At 44.0% G+C, this 21187-nt stretch overlaps 6 protein-coding genes across 6 annotated transcripts; 4 read left to right on the top strand and 2 right to left on the bottom strand.

The window, feature by feature from the left end:
• Window positions 1–1658: 1658 nt before the first annotated feature.
• On the top strand, window positions 1659–4762 carry GCK72_008522 (uncharacterized protein; the record flags this gene model as incomplete). Its single annotated transcript, XM_003092128.2, has 3 exons — window positions 1659–1893; window positions 2876–3430; window positions 4647–4762. The coding sequence occupies 3 exons, from the start codon at window positions 1659–1661 to the stop codon at window positions 4760–4762; spliced, it is 906 nt and encodes a 301-aa protein (XP_003092176.2).
• Window positions 4763–5094: 332 nt separating this feature from the next.
• GCK72_008520 (uncharacterized protein) lies at window positions 5095–9530 on the top strand (the record flags this gene model as incomplete). Its single annotated transcript, XM_003092120.2, has 6 exons — window positions 5095–5187; window positions 6076–6201; window positions 6482–6976; window positions 7416–7928; window positions 8080–8826; window positions 9276–9530. The coding sequence occupies 6 exons, from the start codon at window positions 5095–5097 to the stop codon at window positions 9528–9530; spliced, it is 2229 nt and encodes a 742-aa protein (XP_003092168.2).
• GCK72_008521 (uncharacterized protein) lies at window positions 7392–7793 on the bottom strand (the record flags this gene model as incomplete). The annotated part of the gene is made up of 1 exon (XM_053726873.1): window positions 7392–7793. The coding sequence occupies one exon, from the start codon at window positions 7791–7793 to the stop codon at window positions 7392–7394; it is 402 nt and encodes a 133-aa protein (XP_053586450.1).
• A 246-nt stretch (window positions 9531–9776) lies between the features above and the next one.
• GCK72_008519 (uncharacterized protein) lies at window positions 9777–13165 on the top strand (the record flags this gene model as incomplete). Its single annotated transcript, XM_053726872.1, has 4 exons — window positions 9777–9854; window positions 10381–10536; window positions 11898–12164; window positions 12872–13165. 4 exons carry the CDS (start codon window positions 9777–9779, stop codon window positions 13163–13165), a joined length of 795 nt encoding a protein of 264 aa, XP_053586449.1.
• A 3740-nt stretch (window positions 13166–16905) lies between these two features.
• GCK72_008518 (uncharacterized protein) lies at window positions 16906–17391 on the bottom strand (the record flags this gene model as incomplete). The annotated part of the gene is made up of 1 exon (XM_053726871.1): window positions 16906–17391. One exon carries the CDS (start codon window positions 17389–17391, stop codon window positions 16906–16908), a length of 486 nt encoding a protein of 161 aa, XP_053586448.1.
• A 2520-nt stretch (window positions 17392–19911) lies between these two features.
• Window positions 19912–21013, top strand: GCK72_008517 (uncharacterized protein; the record flags this gene model as incomplete). The annotated part of the gene is made up of 2 exons (XM_053726870.1): window positions 19912–19971; window positions 20795–21013. The coding sequence occupies 2 exons, from the start codon at window positions 19912–19914 to the stop codon at window positions 21011–21013; spliced, it is 279 nt and encodes a 92-aa protein (XP_053586447.1).
• Between the last annotated feature and the right edge of the window lie 174 nt (window positions 21014–21187).

Here is a 21187-nt window from a genome sequence, read left to right as displayed (position 1 = left end):
TCGTTTCATATTGTCGAAATAAAACTCACTTCCGTCTAACTTCCGAGTTTACTTCCATGCAACTCTGTTCCACACGTCCCAGCTCTCCCCCATCGAGTCTCCTCCCTCTTTTCGACCAACTTCTTCTGTGAACACCTCACGTCGTCTGGCCAAGAATCTCCATCTCTCTGATCAAAAGTCACTTTCTCACGCCAATCATATGGTCTCATATCTTCCTATGATCCGAGTAGATGATCATCTCATTCGCCCTTTCCCACGTGTCAGATCGAATCAGTATCAGTGATAGTCTATGTGTCACGTGGCAAGAGATGGATTCAGTTTCCGTAATAGCGGGAAAAAGAGGTTGATGACGTTGTTTTGTATTTGAGAAGAAGAGAGAGAGATGAGAGGAAAGTGATGCAAACTTTCTCTCTTTCTTATCCCTTTTTTTCTATTTTGATTGGATTTTTATTTCAAAATGCCTTTCACCCACTTGTTTTATAATCGGTTTTTTGAGAGCTTTTGGATTTTTGTCGTTTTTTTTCAATAATCATGATTTTAACATGAAAAATAAGAAAATTGGTTGTTTTTCTCTTATTTTCCGTTTAAAAGTAAATTGTGATATCTAGATAGTGATTCGATGGATTTTTTTTTTCGATTTTTCCAGTTTTTTTTTCTGATTTAGACGGTTTTTAACTGAAAAATATCGAGTTCTCTTAAATTTTCCATTCAAATTGTGATATTTAACTGTGAGGATTTTAAAGTTTTAAAGTAGTTTTTCCCCTGAATTTGTCAGAGACCGACTGTATTACACGTTTAATAAAATAAAGTAATTTTTAGAGACCAGCCTGGCTGCCGCGCCTTCGGCGCTTCATCCGGCTGGCCTCTCCTTATTTACGTTTTCACCTTCCCAGAAATGTGTCCGCGTGGCCGAATGGTCCAAGGCGTTGGTCGCTGCCCAAAGAGTACAGGTTCGGTTTTGGGCCCTGCCGCCTTTCTTTCTCATTTCTCAAAATTTGCGGACATTAGGACAGATGGACAGACTCCACATGCGTTTTATATATAAGAATGATTTTTCTACAAAAAATTGTCAAATTCGATGTGTACTAGGCTCCACCCCCTTTTCCACTGTTTCAGTGCAAAATGAGCAATTTTTCACTCATTTTTTGAAGATTTTTGCCTCTGAAATAGGCTCCGCCCCTTTTTTCTGTCTCAAAATCGCGGAAAAATCATTCATGCGGAGGTTCATCTCTAATTTTTTCTAGACCCTTCAATTATCAAAGAATTCACTATTTTCTATTAGCTCGGTACAGTTGTTACAACTGCGCTGCAACGAAATGTCCTTGAAAAATGTCTCTTTTTCTCTGAGTTTCTCAATTTCGCACACAATTTTCTTCGGTTTCGGTAGAGCGCGGTTGTAAGAAGCTTACCGTGCTGATATTTTGATTTATGAATCCTGGGAGTTATGTTTTTAAAAAAATCTTGGAAAATTGAGAGAGAAACTCAGAATTTGAAAAAAAAAAGAACTCGTAAAACTAATTGGTTTCTCTCAACGAAACAATAAAATTAGGCGAAATCTTATCAATGTTCTCCTTTTCCTTCTAATTCACTTTTTTCATTGAGAAATGCCCAATTTCCTACAATTCCCTCATTCCAGAACCACCACATATCAATAGGAAATGCATGAGAGCGGAGGAGACTCATCGGCAGCAGCAGCTACTTCCAAAAACCATTTCAAAGATGGAATTATCGATTTGTTGGCTGGAACTGCTGGAGGCGTGGCCAATGTGTACGCGGGACAACCGTTGGATACGGTCAAAGTGAAAGTACAAACATTTCCGAATCTCTACTCGAATTGGGTCGTTTGTCTCAAGGATACCTATAAATTGGATGGAATTCGTGGACTTTATGCAGGTAGGCTGGAAATTCATGGAAAATGAAAGATTTTACTGGAGTTTTTTGAAAAAAACGGCAAAAAACTAAAATTTTCAGCAATTTTTTCAAGAAATTAGAAATTTTTTTCGAAAATCTCACTGAAAACTAGGCCACGCCCACTTTTAATGAAAAATATTGAAGTGGTACCGAAATTTAAGCCACGCCCACACATTTTCAGTTCCAGAGTCTGAAGTTAGGCACTGAATAACCAAAAACCACGGAAAAACGGAAAATTTCGAGAAAAAATACATTTTTACGCGAAAAACGCTATTTTGATCGAAAAAAAATGGAAAAGTTCTTATAAGCATAGGCCACGCCCATTTTTTGAGGTATTTTTTACCGAAATTTAAGCCAAGCCCACATTTGCAATTCAAGAGTCAAAAGTTTAAACTGAATAGTCAAAAACCACGGAAAAACAGAAAAATTTTGTGAAAATCTGAGAAAAATCACATTTTTTACTCAAAAAAAGCTATTTTTCATCGAAAAGACTTAGGCCACGCCCATTTTTCAGTTCGAGTTTCCAATCTGAAACATCAAAAACCTAGATACTCCTCCTATAACCAACTGAAATTCTCTGAAAGCTCTGAATAGTCAGAAAGCTAGAAAAAAACTGAAAATTTTTAAGAAAAGTGGGAAAATTTTGAGAAAAATCGTATTTTAACGCAAAAAAAAAGCAATAAATAATAAATATAGGCCATGCCCATTTTTAATAATAATAACAATAAACTTAGGCCACGCCCATTTTTCAGTTCGAGTTCTTAAACTGGAAAATCAAAAACCTGGACACCCTCTATAACTCACTCAAATTCTCTGAAATTTTTTTTTTGAAAATCGAGAAAATTTAAAGAAAAATTCTCTTTTTTTCGCAAAAAAGCTATTTTTCACCGAAAAAATTTTAAAAAAAGCTCCAAAAAACTTAGACCACGCCCATTTTTCAATTCACTGAAATTCAATTTTCCAGGAACCCTGCCGGCTCTCGCCGCGAATGTCGCTGAAAACGCGGTGCTCTTCACAGCGTACGGTTACTGTCAGAAGACGATTGCCACGTTGAACGGACTAGAAGACGTCAAACACATGACACCACTGGAGAACGCGTTCTCCGGATCCCTCGCCGCCGTTTTCGCGGCTACAGTACTCTGTCCGACGGAATTAGTGAAATGTAAACTACAAGCGGCGAGAGAAATGAAACAGAAGTGTACACCGTTCTCCGTCTGTCGAGATATTGCGAAGACCACCGGTGTCCGTGGATTCTTTGTCGGAATGACGCCTACATTGGCTCGAGAAGTGCCCGGATACTTCTTCTTCTTTGGTGCCTACGAGACTTGTCGTTATCTGTTGACTGAGGAAGGACAACGGAAGGAAGAGATCGGTTTGGCGAAGACGGCGATCGCTGGATCTGCCGGTGGAATGGCACTTTGGACGTCCATTTATCCGGCGGACGTTGTCAAATCGAGAATGCAAGTCACTGGTGGTGGCACTTTTATGAGCACACTCATGACCGTCGTTAAGGAGAATGGTACGTTCTGAAGCCTTAAAAACGCGTCAGAGGCGCACCAGACTACTCGTTTTTTCAGTTTTGAATTTTGAAAACGCGCCAAAGGCGCCCCAACCAGCCCATTTTACAGTTTTGAGTTTTGAAAACGCGCCAAAGGCGCGCCAGACAACTAATTTTTATGTGATAATTCTCAAATAGGGTCTAACGCGCCCCAACCATTCCATTTTACAGTTTTGAATTTCAAAAACGCGTCAAAAGTGCGACAGGTGCCCAATTTCCCAATTCTGAAATGTAATGTTCAGAAACGCGCTAACAATACGCCAGCTAGTTCAATTTTCAGTTTTTCAGCTTTAAAAACGCGTTTAACGCGCCCCAGACATCCATTCCACAGTTTTGAATTTTAAACACGCGCCAAAGGTGCGCCAGGAATCCGATTTCCCGATTCTGAGCAAACTAGTTCAATTTTCGTTTTTTGTTGAAATTATACAAATGCGTCGACGGAACGCCAGCGACCCGATTTCCAAAGATTTTGCCAGTACTTAGGGAAGCCACAGGTTGCATTAAAATGCTTCACAAAAACGCGCTATACGCATGCCAGACAAATAAAATTTTTCAAACGCGTCAAAAACATGATGACTGGGGTGTCGTAGGCGCGCATTTTTCAATGAATAAACTTTTTCGAAAATTCACCCAAAATTCCACAAAAAATTTGGAACGCTTCACGAATTTGCGTGTCATCCTTGCGCAGGGGCCATGCTAATCTTCTCTGTATTGTTCCAATTTTAGTATATGTTCTCGGAAGAACAAAATACACTGAGAGACGGGTCGCTTATAAGGGGGCACACAGACAAGCAGCCGACATCTCACGGGTTCCGCCGTCTGCTATGGGGATACGTGGGAAAAGGGGCGGGGCTTGAGAAGACGGACTGTTTGAGAAGGTTTCCTACACTCTCGATAGTGGAGATACTTTCCTAAAAACCCGTCTTCCCTAAGCCCCGCCCCTTTTCCCACGTATCCCCATAGCAGACGGCGTAACCCGTGAGATGTCGGCTGCTTGTCTGTGTGCCCCCTTATAATCGACCCGTCTCTCAGTGTATTTTGTTCTTCCGAGAACATATACTAAAATTGGAACAATACAGAGAAGATTAGCATGGCCCCTGCGCAAGGATGACACGCAAATTCGTGAAGCGTTCCAAATTTTTTGTGTTTTAGGAAACAATTTTTTTTGATTTTGCAGGAATCCGTGGTCTCTACAAAGGACTTCTACCAACTAATCTCAGAACTTGCTTCGCCTCCGGATGCCTGTTCGTCGCCTACGAGGAAACGCGCAAATTCTTCCACTACCTCCTCTAGATATACTCTCTCAAGTACAATGCACACTGGATGTCATGCTCCCGGAGCTCTTTCTTTGTCATTTTGTTTCACGCTGTTAGCTCATTTCGTTTATTTTTTGTTTCACTGTTATACTGAACGGTTATATAATTGCCATAGGCTTGATATTCTTCTATTCTTCCCCCGGTTGTTTATTTTTCTTTTTTTTCAATAATAATTAAACTATTTTTCTAGAATTTTTGCATCAAAACCTTCAAAAATGACTAAAAACGTTCTTGTCACGGTGACTTACTTGCTTCTAACCCCCTTACTCGCTTCTGGAATTTCAGAATTTCAGTTTTCTCTTTCAGTATATGTTCTCTAGTTGCTGGATTAAAACTATCCGCCACATCAGTGTGTCTCCACGAATCCTTAGATTCTACTCATCAGATTCGCCGTTTTTCAAGGTGAGAAGAAGTGAGAAACGCGGAAATTGGGTCTCGACACGAAAACAGGATTCAGAAGAGAAGGAAATAAGGGAAAGCGAGTTTTATTAGCGCGCGCGGCCGAGATTCGACCAGGAAGTTGATCAGTTTACATGTTTTCGGTTTCTGGGTGCATTATTTCTATTTTGTGTTAATTTTAGCATTTTTTTGCGATAAAAAACGGAAAAAATGACGCGAAAAACTGCATTTTTGGGCGGAAAAACACAAACATGATGTAATCTGATTCAACGATTTCGAAATATCTTATTTATTCTATTCCCTATATTTTAAAGGCGTTCCCCTTCAATTTAAGCTAAAAGCTTTGCTATTAATTCATTAGAAACATTCCATTTTTTAATTTTGAATTTTTTCTGTAAAAAACTTTAATAAAAACCTAATTTTCAATATTTTTCTTAAGTCTAAACAAATTTTTATACAGATTTTCAATTTTTCCATCATTTTTCACTCTAGAAAACCTCTTTTCTGCGTCAATTACCCACTAATTAGGCGTAATTAATCTGAAACTTCCACGTCTTCAATCGGCTTTCTCTGCGCTCTCTCACTCTCTAATGCGTGTCAATGGAGCGCATTTGCATTGTCTCGAGAAAATGTTTATTTTTCATTTTTCTCGCGCGAAAACTTAGTTTTTGGCTATTTTGAAGGGAAAACTGGTTTTTTTCAAGTTGCAGGGGATTTTCAGAGGGGTTTTACACGATTTTTCGCGTTTAAATTGCTATTCTCATCATTTTTTCACCGAATGACAGGGAATTTAGGCCTTGAACTCGAAATTTTACACTTTACACTTGGTTTACACCGTTTCTTAGCGGAATTTCTTTGTTTTCACCCTTTTAACATTAAAATAATTTGCAGGTCGAAGTAGTTTCGAGTGAACGGAAAGTTCAAGCGAAAAAGAGCGTCGCACCGCGTTTCGAGAAGAAACACCGACAGAAAATCTCGGATTATCTCAAACAAATGGCCACTCCCGAAATTGAAGCGGTAATTTTTTGATTTTTAGGTTGAAAATAGGGAAAAATCATTAAATAGAACGTTCGATAATGAGCCAGCTTTGCGTTTTTTTCAACTAAAAATGCTCAAAAATCGTACAAAATACGATTTTCGACCTGAAAAACCTGGAAATTTTAGTAATTTTAGCCCTTTATCATCAATTTTACTCAAATTTTCAGTTTTTCGTGAAACTGAAGTAATTTGTGAGCTGAAAACCCTTACTACCATAGTTGTTCCTATATTATTTCATCAACTTCCTTTTTTTTTTCAGCAACTCGCGCCACTCCGTGTTGCCGTCAAAGAGTATGGAGACTTGATTCGTGATCTCAAGGCGAAAGGAGCCCCAAAAATCGATATTGACAAAGCGGTCGTTGAGCTGAAAGCCCGGAAACGTCGTCTCGAGGAGACTGAAATCGCATTGGCACCGAAGGAGGCGTCATTCGACAGGCTGAAATTGGAGGATCTCCTCAAAAGGCGCTTTTTCTATGACCAATCGTTCGCTATCTATGGTGGTGTGACTGGTCTGTACGATTTTGGACCGATGGGATGCTCGTTGAAAGCGAATATGCTCCAGGAGTGGAGAAAACATTTCATTCTGGAAGAGGGTATGCTTGAAGTGGATTGTACCTCGTTGACTCCTGAGCCAGTGCTGAAAGCATCCGGACACGTGGATCGATTCGCTGATTGGATGGTGAAGGACGTGAAGAATGGAGAGTGCTTCCGTGCGGATCATTTGATCAAGAATAGCATTGAGAAGATGATGAATGTGAGTGGAAGTAGAGGAAATTGAGTTTTCAGCCGTTTTTCGACTGAAAAAACTCGAGGATTTCAGTAAAAAACTCATTTCCAGGCCAGAAATATCAGAATTTCAGAGAAATTGATGTTTCTGGCTGAAAAATTGTAATTTTTAGACCAAATTCGCATTTTTCAACGTCCTGTACCCTCTTGTTCATTTGAAACTTGAGTTTTCTCCTAAAAATATGGAGAAATCTCCATTTTGAATAGCATTCTCTTAAATTTTGGTTGAAAATTGCAATAGTCGGTGCATTTTGATAAATCCCTGACCTGAAAATCATCAAGAGGATAGGAAATTCTCAGAAAATTGCGATTTTACACTAAAAACCGTCTGAATAGCTAATTTTCTGCCAAAAAGTAGAAATTTCGACTAAAACCTGCATTTTTCAAACAATTTTCCCAAATTCCAGGACAAGAAGGTCACCGCCGAAGTGAAGAAAGACGGAGAAGACGTGTTGGCTCGTCTCGAAGGATTCGACGACAAGGATATGCATGAAGTCATCACAAGATTCAAGTTCAAGTCCCCCATCACTGGAAACGACCTCACCGAACCGATCGCTTTCAATCTGATGTTCCCCACTCAAATCGGACCAACCGGCGACTTCAAAGCATTCCTCCGCCCAGAAACCGCTCAAGGAATCTTTGTGAATTTCAAGAGACTTCTCGAGTTCAATCAAGGAAAACTTCCATTCGCCGCCGCTCAAATCGGTCTTGGCTTCAGAAATGAGATCTCTCCACGTCAGGGACTCATTCGTGTTCGAGAATTCACCATGTGTGAAATCGAGCATTTCGTTGATCCAGAGGACAAGAGCTTCCCGAAATTCGCAAAGATTGCCGATCAAAAGCTCGTTTTGTTCTCCGCTTGCAATCAATTGGATGGCGCACCGGCTAGAGAAGTCGCTATTGGAGAGGCTGTTGCTAATGTACGTTGAATCTCTGAATTTCGATGATTTCCGGCTCAAAAATATAAAAAATTTTGGTCAAAATCGCTATTTTATGGATTTTTGAACATGAAATCATCTGAATTTCTAAATCTTTTCTGAAATTTCCTTCCTTAACCCTCCCAATTTTCAGAAAACCGTTGCCAACGAGACACTCGGTTACTACATGGCCCGCTGCCATCAATTCCTCATGAAAGTCGGTATCGACGGCCGTCGTCTCCGGTTCCGTCAGCATCTCTCGAACGAGATGGCTCACTATGCTCAAGACTGCTGGGATGCTGAAATTCTCACATCATACGGATGGATCGAATGCGTCGGAAACGCAGACAGAGCGTGTTACGATCTTCAGCAACACTTCAAGGCGACGAACGTGAAGTTGGTGGCGGAGAAGAAGTTGCCACAGCCGATCGACGTGGATGTGGTGGAGGCTCAGGCGAATATGGCACTTCTTGGAAAGAGTTTCAAGAAGGATTCGAAGAAGATTCAGACGGCTCTTCAACAGTTGACAAGTGAGCAGGTGACTACTCTGGAGGAGGAACTTCTGTCGAAGCAGATCTACAATTTGGATATAAATGGAGAGAACTATCCGTTGACTCCAGACCTTTTGAATATTAAAAAGTACTCGAAGAAGCTTCATGTTCAAGAGATCACTCCATCTGTCATCGAGCCATCTTACGGTATTGGAAGAATTATGTACGCGTTGTTAGAGCACTCGTTCCGCCAGAGAGAGGGAGACGAGCAGAGGACTTTCCTGGCTTTCAAGCCATTGGTTGCTCCTATCAAGTGCTCAATTCTTCCGATTTCAGCCAATGAGACGTTGGTGCCGGTGATGGAGGCCGTCAAGGAGGAGCTCGCTCGTTATGAGCTTAGCTACAAAGTGGTAAGCGATTGAAACATAGAGAAATTGTCTGAAATCTTCAAAAAATTGGAGTTTTTCATAATTTTCAACTGAAAAGTGTTGTTTTTTCGCTCGGAAATTGAATTTTTCAATTCAAAATCCGGGATAATTCGATTCAGTACAGAAACTACTGAAATTAGCATTAAAATCGTTGAAAATTGTCTCAAAAACGCGAATTTTCAGCTAAAAATTACAATTTTTGTCTGAAATTTTAAGTTTTTCCGTCTGGAAATGAAGCTTTCATTCTCAAAAACCAATCTTTTAGCTAAAAATCTTAAATTTCCGATGAAAACTTTGTTTTAACAGCTTTTTCTATCAAAATCACCCCCATTTTTACCTTCTGAAATCTCATTTTTCTGGAAAAACTGTTGTTTCAAGTGATCAAATCAGAAAACTCTGAAAAAATATCAAAAAATCATTTCCTTTTCCAGGACGACAGCTCCGGCACAATCGGTCGCCGCTACGCCCGTACCGACGAGATCGGTATTCCATTCGGTATCACCGTCGATTTCGATTCGGAGAAGACGACTCCATACACCGTAACCATTCGCCACGCGGAGACAATGTCTCAGATTCGTCTGCCAATCAACGAACTCGGACGACTCATCTCGGATCTTGTGGCCGGCAGACAACAATGGAGTGACGCTCAAGCGAAATACCCGAAATTCGAAGCGAATGCTGAATAATTTTCTTGATTTTTCTCTATAATATTGCCCCCTCATCCGTTTTCACCCCGAATTCTTTGTTTATTTATTATGGTTTCGTTTTCTTTTTAAAAGTTATCGAGTGCTTTTTTCTCTACATGGTTTCCCTTTTTTTCTATATTTGAATGAATGCATATTTCTAGTTACTTTTCATTCCAATCTCAATAAAATGTGTGTCAAAAATCAACAAGAAATACTTGAAATGTATTGAAAAATCTTCAAAAAACCATGGAATTTGCTCAGAAAATCCGGAAAAATTCGCTGAAAATGCTCGGAGTCGTCGGATTTTTCATTTATGCGAAGGAGGTGAGAAATATTGGAATTTTCAGCTGGAAATGGGATATTTTGGCTTAAAATCATGTATTTCAGCTCAATAATGCTATTTTTACAGGAAATTTTCTAATTTTCAGCGAAAAAAACTTGATTTTAAAAATTTCTAGACAAAAATCAAGTAAAGTTATTCGAAAATATACATTTTTGAGAATAAAAATGATCAAAAAATCTGAAAATCTGGAAACTTTCGGCCAAAACTCGTAAAAAGTTGCGTTTTTCCACTGAAAAACGCATTTTTCGCAAGAAAATATAAATTTTTTGATTGTTTTCTAGTGAAAATTCTATTTTCAAATACAAAATCCTTTAAAAACACCGCCAAAAACTGAAAAAAACATCAATTTTAATTTTAAAATGACATTTTTCGCTCTTAAAATAGCCTTCCTGCTGAATAATGTGATTTTTTGTGCAGAAACTGAAAAAACTGAAATTATAGCTGAAAATCTAGAGATTTTGCTCAAAACCGCTGAAATTTCTCTTATTTTTTTCAAATTTTCTCCAGAACGCCCGCCTATTCGATTCGGTGAATCCACGATACGCCCAACAACTGCTCGAAATCGAAATGTTCACATTCTGTTCGTTGGATATTGTTGATGAGAAGGCGGCGAAAGCGACGGAAATGTTTCTCGGACAGTTGTATAATGATCAGAAGTGGAGGGTAAGGAAGAACATCTGAACAATCTGGATTTCTGGAAAATAATTTAAAATTCGACAAAAAAGTTCAAAAACACGCCAGCGACACGCCAGAACTAGAGGAAGCCATCAACCCCAGTTTCGCAAAATGTTTTAGAAAAACGCGTCAAAAGTGCGCCAGGCAACTCATTTTCAAGCAATGTTTCTCAAAAAGCCTCTAGCCATCCCCTCCCACAGTTTCGAATTTAAAAAAACCCGTTAAAGGTGCGCCCGATTTCCCGATTCTGAAATGTTCAGAAACTCGCTAACAATACGCCAGCTAGTTCAATGTTCCTTTTTTGTTGAAATTATCCAAATGCGTCAACAGAACGCCAGGCACCCGATTTCCAAACTTTGAGTATTTTTGAAAAAGCGCCGACGACACGCCAGACCTTAGGGAAGCCACATGTTGCAAAATGCTTCACAAAAACGCGCAATACACACGCCAGACAAATAAAATAGTAGAGGTTTTCGTGGTTTAGATAGGTTTATTATAGGGTAAGAATAAGGATGGGAAGAAGAAGTCATGAATGATAACAAGAACGGTATTTATACTGGATCTTCGATGGGCGGAGTCAGCGGCTTTCAGGCAGGCAGGGCAACGGGCGCTTCAGGAATGTGCATCATGGGACTGTGGGCGATAGAGCATTTGAGGTTTGGTTATGGTGCATGACGTTTGAGACGGTTTGGATCTTGTGGGCAGCTGTGTGAGATAGTGTTGGAGATTGGAGACGGTTCCAGAATGTGATGTGGATGGGATATGGAGCGGCGTCTTTGACAGTGTGGGTTGATGGCGAGAGAGTGTTTGTGTTGGTGAGACGTTGACGGGAGATCTGGAAGAATCGTGTTAGGCTTAATAATGGGAATGGGACGTGGGAGCGGGCTCGCCTGTCCTGGACAGAGACCCGGAAGTATCCGGATGGGATGACGATGATGCGTCACCGGGTACAAAGTCCGGTGGGATCTTGGAATACCTAAGGGATTACGATATCCCTTACACCTCCCTCCTTAGCGAGGACCGACCCTGGTCCTGTAAAGGAAAACAGGTGTCTTATTGGTTGTTGGTATTGGCTTTTATTAAAAAAAAAATTCTTTTTGGATTCTGAAGGAATATTGAAAATATTGGTACTTAGTATTGGTTTTATGGGCTGATTTTTTTTTTTTGATTTGTTGAGGTTTAGGCTGGTGTTAGGGGTTGCTCGAAAAAAAATGAGAGAGAGAGACTGGATACTAATAGGGACGACCTTGTCATATCCAGTCCTCGGAAACGAACTACTGTTTCCATAATTTTGAATTTTCTTGCCCCCCGCCTAGGTGGATTACCTTGGAAATTTTCCAAACATCTAGTGGAGCGTCTGCAGATGCCGCATGAGGTGGCTCGGATCTTTGTGGAAGGATCCGGGCGGGATCTTGCAGAAAAGATTGGACCACAACTTCGATCGTCCGGCGGCGGCGACATCGACCAACACGAGGCATAGCGATTTGGTGCGGGTCATGGCGACGTTGAGTCTTTCCGGGCTCTCGATGAAGTCAGGATCTGCGGTGGCTGCCCCATCTGGAGCCTTGTTTCTCTCCCCGGCTCTGTCGGACGAGTGGAAGGACTTGGAGCGTGAGGTGAGGACGATCACGAGGTCGAACTCTTGTCCTTGAGACGCGTCGATGGTTCCGACAAAAGCTGGGGTGTCGTCGAGTTCTCTTGCTACGTATCCGGCTTGGGCTTTGTAGTAGGTGAGGATGCCGACCGATGCTTTCTCTTCTCTTGCCAGCACTCGTGACGTGATTGCCAGAGCGATGCTTGCTTCCGTTGGGTTGAAGAGCGAGGTTCCAGAAGTTTGTTGGGCGGCGAACCTGGTGGTGTCGATGATCTGGAGCGGATAACCATTGTTGAAGGCAAGAAGGTCAAGGAAACGGCTTCTCTCTCCTGGACTCCTGATCGACGTGAGCCGGTTCTGGTAGAACATGGCCGAACTCGTGGCTGTGACTTCGAACGGGCATCTACGGACTTCTGAGATGTTCAGTTGGCATGAAGCCTTCGATGTTCCTCCCAACAGGTTTCCGACTGCGGGGACTTTGAGGACTTCGTGCAGATCGATGTCGGCATACGGCTTGAGTTGTTTGATGTCTCCGATTAAGGCGTATCGAGCTTTTGGGCAGAGCGGGCCCAGGGCAATGACTGAGTGGATGGCGATCTGTGATGCTTCGTCCATCTGCACGGTTGCGACGCGTGATCCGTACTGTGACATGGCTCCGTTCTCCCGAAGTGCGTCAGTCACTGAGGAGATTGTTCCAATGATTCCTCGTGGATTGATGAGCTGTACGAGAATCTCGAAGATGGTGCGGATTGGTTTCTGGACGGCTTTGAGGGCCTTTTGGAGATCCTTTCGACGAACGAGCTTGAGGCTGATGGTCTGCACTCTGCGAAGGTGGGCGTATGCGTCGAGGACTATCTCGGTGATGGGTGCCTGGTCATCGCTGTCCGTGCGCTGAAGAAGTTTGTCAAACTCACGCGGCCAAACGACTGGGAAGTCAAAGGACGTTCTGTGTTGCGGATCGATGTGGTCGTAGTTTGCGGCGGAGATCATGCGGATGATGGTGGCGGCATTGGAGATCTTTGAGTAGGAAAGTACGATGGCGGCGGTTGCGGCGTTGGTGGTTGCCATGGCGAGGTGCATCTTGTTTCCTGCGGACTCGCGGATGGTGATGTGAAGAGCGGCCGCGATCATGGTGGTTTTGCCTACTCCGAATGATGAATTGGCAACGATAACTGGGATGTTGGTTTTAGCCAACGCGCAGACGTATCTTGACTGCTCCGAAGTCAATACGACGCTACCCATTTCGATGTTGAAACGGTGATCTGGAATCGATTCCCAGGGAATTGGTCGGCCTCCGAGGCATGCTTCCAACAACAGCTTGACTGGAGCTTTTGGATCCATTGTCTGGTAGACTGCGGCGGACGGGAAAAGCTTGAGATGGTACTCGTTGTTCTCCATCTCTTGCCAGACGATGGTGCGAACTCGGTTCATCTTATAAGCGGTGCCCACGGCTTCCGATTCTGAAGTGATCAGCTTTGCCCTTATCACGAGGTCGTTGTCCACAAACGAGGCGTCGTCGACTTCCATCTGCAGATTTCTTCCGTCGGCTTTCATGAGGAAGACCGATGAGCGCGCCCATTGGGAGATCTGGGCGGGGCCGCTGAGGTTCGTTAGCACAAACGAAATCGTTGGTTTGTTGCGCACCGTCAGGACTCTGTCGATGAGAACAGTGTGGACCTGGAAGTCTTTGTTTTTGTTCGCGAGCGCTAGGGTCCCAGAGAGACCAAGGTAGGCGGAGTCGAAGAGTGCTTTGTAGCATTTTCTGATGTCACTCGGAAACTTTTTGAACGGCTGGACGGTGTGACACATTGTTTCCTGTGTTTCCGTGGAAGCTGCGGCGAGAGTGATGACACTAGGGAGAGTTGGGATGGAAGAAGCGTGGTCGCGCGTTTGATCGGCTGCGTATGGGCGTGACTCGTCGGATAGATTCCACACGAACTCTCCCGTCTTAAGCTTCGGGCAGAAAATTTTGGCTGAAACAATAGTCCCTGCTGACGCTGTTTTGTCAAGCGCCTTGAACATGTCCGCTTTTGCGGTTACCAGAGTATTAAAACCGGCGGCGACGCAGAGGACTTTACCAGAACGAGACTTGCTTGAGTTTACCTTGACGGCCACGACATCCTCCTGGATGGTCCTGTGCAGCAGATAGCACGTCTTAATCTTCCAGAAGTGGTGATTTTTCGTACTGTGAATTCCGTCGAAAGAGACTAGCTTTTCTCCGACTGTTGCCTTTGGCCGGGTGACTAGCTCAGTCACGTATAACGCGTCCCCCGGGTAGTAGTTGCTGGTGTGCGGGGCTACACCCGGGTTCGAAAGGTCGTCTGCGAATACGTCGAAGTAGACCATATGGAGGTCTGGCCTGTCGTTGGCCACGACTTCGAGGAGATGGGGCTTCGCGTACCATCCTCTTCCGTCGCTCTCTACAATTATGTAGATCACTCCCCAGTCAGATGGTTTGGAAGTGATTCCGGCGAGCGCGGTTTTCGGGGCTCCACTGCGGCCTCCTCCGCCTTCTGTGAAAATGTGAGAGGCGGCTTCGGTTTTGGCGCGGAAGAAGGTGACGTGAGCTAAGTCAATTTGCGTGGCGATCCAGCGGACGTGCTCGTTCATGCTCGGCGGGGTGTTTTTAACGAAGGTGTAGTGAGGTGCGAACGGATGATCGCTTGGATCAGCAGAATCTGAGGTAACATAGGTTTGAATTGGATGTGTTACGACGGAGTTCTTTTCGGAGCTGCGATCCTTTTGAAAACCGTTTTCTTCAAGAGAAGAGTTGGTTTCGTTTGCGACTGGAGTTGCGGGATTCGTTTCGGAGCTGTGATCCTTTTGAAAACCGTTTTCTTCCTCGTGTACCGTGCTCACCGAAGATGGCTTTTCCGTGGATTCCTGTGCCTCCTCGGTGCTGGTTTCGGTGACGTCGACTCCTAGGATTTCTGCTTCCTGTTCGGGCGAGACGTCGACCATCTCGATGTCGTTGTTGCTGAGGAGAAGATCCTCGGCTGCTGCTGCGGGGTCGGTCGGCGGTGGTTGATCGTTGAGCGGGGGATCCGCCGGGTTGTCGGTCATTGCTTGGTCGTTGAGTTGGTTCGTTGGTTTCTGAAATTGTGACATTGATGGTTTTGGATATTAGCTCTTAAACAAGGGGTAGGAAAAAGAAAAGGAGAAGAGGTGGCGGGAGGAAGAGAGATAGAGAAGGAGAGAAAAAGTAACGCAAAAGAGCGGAGAAAGGGTGTTTTCGGAGACGGTGCGATGGTATTTTCGAAAAAGGAAAAGGAGAACGAGCTTGGGTGAGGAGGATATTGAAATTCGGAAAGAAAAGGTAGGGATGCGCAACCTACGCTTCGTGCATTTAAAAAAAAATTTTAATTATGGTTTCGAAATGGGATTCTCATTCCTTGCAATGGAACGTGGTTCCGGACTCCTTCAGCAACGGCTTGGCCTATCTGTCTGGCCATGCACGTTATTGGGTCGTCGTGGCGAAAGAATTTTCTCTCGTAATGAGGGTCGCAACCGCATGTGAGTTCGACGACTGGGCGATGTCTGGTCCATACCTCCGTCGATACTATGCGGAATTGTGGGGGAGACCGCAATGGCAACGGGTTGTTTCTGCGATCCTGTCGCCAAGGCGGACCTCCACTGGCGAGGCGTCCGTCCTCGAGCACGTAACCCGGAAGGTTTTCTTTGACATCGTAGGTGCTGAATGGCGAATCATCTCTCGCGATCCATACGGTGCGTGTATCCTCGTGGAGACGAATCGTGACGTTGAATTTGACCAGGTGCACGATTTTAAAGAGTGGTGGGTCCTGTCGGCCAGGTCTGGGCGGAATCGATGGTTGAGACTCCGTGAAGGCTCTCTTCATGTTCGAGAATGCTGAAATTATAACTTTTGATTGTTTGGGTATTGGTTCTTAACGAGCGAAAGAGAGAGGAAAAGAAAAACGGGCGGTTTCGAGGGCGACATGGTTAGTAATCAGATAAAACGGATGGGCGGATAATTGGTTTAAAACAAAAACGCGTGGAAGGTAGGGGTGTACAACCTACGCTTCGTCTGTTTCTACGAATTAAATTCGAGCGGAAAATCTCATCCCTGCTATTGGGAGGTTGTTCCAAATTCTTTCTGCGATAGCCTGTCCCAACTGACGGGTTATGCATACTAGCGGTATGTCGTGGTACCAGTAGTCCTTGTCATATTCCGGATGACAACCGCAACTGAGATAGTCGAACGAGACGCGTCTTTTCCAGGCTTCGGTTGACGCTTCACAGAATTGTGGCTCGGGTTGCGAGGGCGTTGTGATTCTGGGACCACTGAGGGCTCTCCAAGGTGGCGCGGTGGCAGCATGGAGGAGTCCGTCCATGAGTATGTAACCCGGAGATTCTTCCTCTTCTTCTTCCATGGCTACTGTGATCTCGTGCGGCTCGAATGGTTCAAGGTCCAAAGTGACCCATGCGGTGAGATCATCGTCAAGGAGACAGGTCTTGACGTTGACCTGAACCAAAGGTCCAATTGCCCAGTATTGTTCAGGTTGACGGGCAACGGGGTCGGGGGGTGGTGGCGAATCCATGGCGGGCGTGAGGAGTGCTCAAGTATGCTGAAATGGTAACCTTGGTCTGTTGCGTATTTTTAAGCAAGAGGAATAGGAAAAGAGACGACTGAGAAAGCGGAGTAGTGGTAATTTCGGAGAGTAACGTAAGTGGGTGGAAGAAGAAAAATTAAAAAAAAATGTTTGCGACCTGGGGAATGTAGGGATGTGCAGCCTACGCTTCGTCTAGGCTCTTGTCCTATCGAGAAATGTCATCCCCTCTACCGGACATAGGTTCCAAAGTCTCTCGGCGACGTCCTGAGCTAACTGCCTGGCCCTGCACCGGTCTATGTCCAAGTGGTCGTCTTCGTCGTAGAAATCGTCGTATTCCAAGCTGCAGCCGCATGTGTGGTTACCGTAGACTGCGCCATGTCTTTTCCAGGCCTCAATGCAGTACCAGCCGGAGTGCGGGGGTTCGAAGGTGACGTAGAGTGAATGGGATGCTGGAGGCATAACCTGGAGAACACCACCCATGAGCCAGAAATAACGGAAGGGTGTTTGGATGAACGGAAGGCGGCCTATGCTTCTTGGTTCTAACTCTAACTTGACAATTCCTATGGTGATTCCGTCGACGACGCCGGTGTGGGCGTATATCTCGACCAGGGGCCCACGTGGGTAGATAGAGTGACGTGGCTGATTGGGATGGAGAAGAACGGATGGTTGTGAACTCATGAAGGGTGTGAATAGTACGCAAGTATGAAAGCTAGAAAAATAGAAAAATAAGTAACGTTATTTTTGATGGGTGACGGAAGAGGCTAACCGAAGGCTTTAATAAAGACGGAAATCAGAGAGGGAAAGAAAACGTAAGTGGGCTTGAATCAAGTTAGTACCGGGATAAATAAAATAAATAGTACGAGAATTTAACGGGCTCCTTCACGTAAAAAAAACATAAAAAATAAAAAAAATGATGGCAATCGTAATGTTAATAATGAGAACGGCGACGGGAACGCGACGAGAAATCAGTATAAGGAGAATGGGGAGAAACGGGGAAGAAGGGTACAGTACGCGAAAAAAACATGATAGATGCTCCCTTCTCTTGGCTTCCATGCCAAGGGACGAGGCTTACGATATTGCGGACAATAAGTTAGAAGAAGATAGAAAGTGACTCAGCTAGATGGCGCGTTGTGAAAATGCGGTAGGATGAAAAGAATGAGGCAACAAGGGGCGAAACAACGATGCTGACGTTAAGAGGACAAAGAGGGGAAAGAAGATACGGTAAGAGCTGTAAAGTCGTGGGTGGAAAGAAAAATAATTCCATCGGACTGTATTCGCTCGCTGTTTAGAGTTTAGCTGGAACTCGGTTTCTACACTGGTGATATAACAAGAGGTTTTTGGAATTGGGGAACTGATTCGAGAAGGGTGGAAATAAACAGAAGCGGGCGAGGATGGTGACAGAGAAGAATAAAAAAAATAACAAAAACAAAAAGGGTGAGCCGATGGGTGAACTTGTAATTTGATACGCGGTTTCTATTAATGACGGGTTGGGTTTGCTTGGCGGAGAGTTTTATGGTCACGTTTAATCAGGGCTGCGACCTGATCCTGTTTCGGAAAAAAAAAAAATTATTACCTCAAGTGATTTTAACTTAACTACTCTTAACTAAAGTTACTGCTTGTGCGTACCTATTATTTGCTGACGGGTGAAGAATCTGGTGACGTTAGACTGAGACGATACGGGGCAAATTGTGGCGCTGGGGTCTATTTTGTTGCTACGGGGAAGTAAATCGTAGAATAAAAAGTGACTGTGAATGTTTCGAATGGGCCGAGAAGTATTACTGATTTTGGTGGCGCTTTCGGTCAGACGCGAAATGACCTTTCGTTACGACAACTGAAGGCCCTTGAGGAACGATAGTGTTAGCTTAGCGGCTTCTAAAGTCAAAAACTTAACTTGAATAGGTGAATTCGGCGCGACCTTTTAACGGATTTTTTTTTTTTACGAAAAGACAATTTCTAGGTTGACGAGTAACCTGTCTATGAAGGAATTTAGGATGAGGGTTTCGATATGATTTTGAATAACTTAAGACAACTGGACTGGGAACCGTTAATTGCGCATACGAGCCGGTTGGGAACCCAGACTTACCTTCGATGAAGTTGATCCTCCTTTGACTTGAAGCAATGAGTATTTTGCTAACAACACTTGACACACGTGTACCATACACGTGGAGAAAACGACTTCGAACTATCTTACTTTCTTATCCTATTCTTACAACTATTTTTATTTTTATTTTGAAAAGGGGACTTAACTCCTAAGCTTGTCGCTACGAGGCAAGACGAAAATAACAGGGAGCGAAACCAGATTGCTACCGGACTGTTATATTAAACGGTGGGGGAATTAGAAGACGCGGGGACAAAAAGGGGGGGGCATGCGGGTGGGGGGATTGTGTACACAATACAATATTGCAGCTTTCTGCACTCTGAGTCATCTCTTAAAGGCCAACCTTTGTTGCCTATCTCACAAACTTTTTCTTAATACTTTGGACTTTTCTCAACTCTCATCGTACGTACGGAATTCTCTCACTGACTCTTGACTCTTAACTCTTAAATTCTTAACTCTTAATTCTTAATTCTCGAAATTCACAAATGTCTCTATAAGACTTTTCTTACGACTAGGCAGGGAGACTCAACAAATAAAACTATGAGGGACCTAAGTATTAAACTAATTGGCGCCTAAGCTTAATACCTAAATTATCCTCCTACGGATGCATCCCGGACACGTATTTGTCCGACTCAAACTCAACTTAACTTATCTCAACTTATCATCAGGGGCGGCAGAGGTCCAATTACCCCCCTGGCACTCAATATACCTGCACTAATCGGTCCAAAACTTACCTTACCATTCCTATCCAACAACGGGTCGATCTTTTGCTCGGCGGGGCCACGGCCACCGAGACTCGCTGCTACCAGTAGAGGTTTTCGTGGTTTAGATAGGTTTATTATAGGGTAAGAATAAGGATGGGAAGAAGAAGTCATGAATGATAACAAGAACGGTATTTATACTGGATCTTCGATGGGCGGAGTCAGCGGCTTTCAGGCAGGCAGGGCAACGGGCGCTTCAGGAATGTGCATCATGGGACTGTGGGCGATAGAGCATTTGAGGTTTGGTTATGGTGCATGACGTTTGAGACGGTTTGGATCTTGTGGGCAGCTGTGTGAGATAGTGTTGGAGATTGGAGACGGTTCCAGAATGTGATGTGGATGGGATATGGAGCGGCGTCTTTGACAGTGTGGGTTGATGGCGAGAGAGTGTTTGTGTTGGTGAGACGTTGACGGGAGATCTGGAAGAATCGTGTTAGGCTTAATAATGGGAATGGGACGTGGGAGCGGGCTCGCCTGTCCTGGACAGAGACCCGGAAGTATCCGGATGGGATGACGATGATGCGTCACCGGGTACAAAGTCCGGTGGGATCTTGGAATACCTAAGGGATTACGATATCCCTTACAAAATTGTTCAAACGCGTCAAAAACATGATGACTGGGGTGTCGTAGGCGCGCATTTTTCAATGAAGAAAGCAAATTTTAAAATTCACCCAAATCTCTGTCAAAAAATTTGGAACGCTTCACGAATTTGCGTGTCATCCTTGCGCAGGGGCCATGCTAATCTTCTCTGTATTGTTCCAATTTTAGTATATGTTCTCGGAAGAACAAAATACACTGAGAGACGGGTCGATTATAAGGGGGCACACAGACAAGCGGCCGACATCTCACGGGTTCCGCCGTCTGCTATGGGGATACGTGGGAAAAGGGGCGGGGCTTAGGGAAGACGGGTTTTTGAGAAGATGTCTCCACTATCGAGAGTATGGGAAACCTTCCCAAAAACCCTGTCTTCCCAAGCCCCGCCCCTTTTCCCACGTATCCCTATAGCAGACGGCGGAACCCGTGAGATGTCGGCCGCTTGTCTGTGTGCCCCCTTATAATCGACCCGTCTCTCAGTGTATTTTGTTCTTCCGAGAACATATACTAAAATTGGAACAATACAGAGAAGATTAGCATGGCCCCTGCGCAAGGATGACACGCAAATTCGTGAAGCGTTCCAAATTTTTTGTCGAATTTTGAAAAACTATTATTTCTTGATTTTCAGTCGTTCGGATTCATCACGAACACGGGCGTCCGTATGATTCTTGTACTCGACGCGACGTCAGCTGCCTCCCTGAAAGATCAGGAGATCCGTCTGATCTTCAAACGATTCCATGGCCACTACTGTAATACCATCTCCAATCCATTCTACGAAATTGGAACCCCAATGCAATCCAAATGGTTCGACGAGGGAATTCGTGATTTGTATTCGATTAGCGAATGATTTCTTTATTTCTATTATCACGGCACACTTCTCAAAACCGCGCTCTACCGAAACCAAAGAAAGTTGTTTGCGAAATTGAGAGACGCAGAGAAAAAGAGTCATTTTTCAAGGGGGATTTCGGTAGAGCGCAGTTGTCAGAACTGTGCCGACCTAGAAATTGAGCTTTATTTTCAG

The sequence above is a fragment of the Caenorhabditis remanei genome, chromosome III, assembly GCF_010183535.1.
Source record: "Caenorhabditis remanei strain PX506 chromosome III, whole genome shotgun sequence".
Lineage (NCBI taxonomy): Eukaryota > Metazoa > Nematoda > Chromadorea > Rhabditida > Rhabditidae > Caenorhabditis > Caenorhabditis remanei.
Note: the sequence above shows the minus strand (reverse complement) of the source record. Positions and strands in the feature narration are given on the sequence as shown.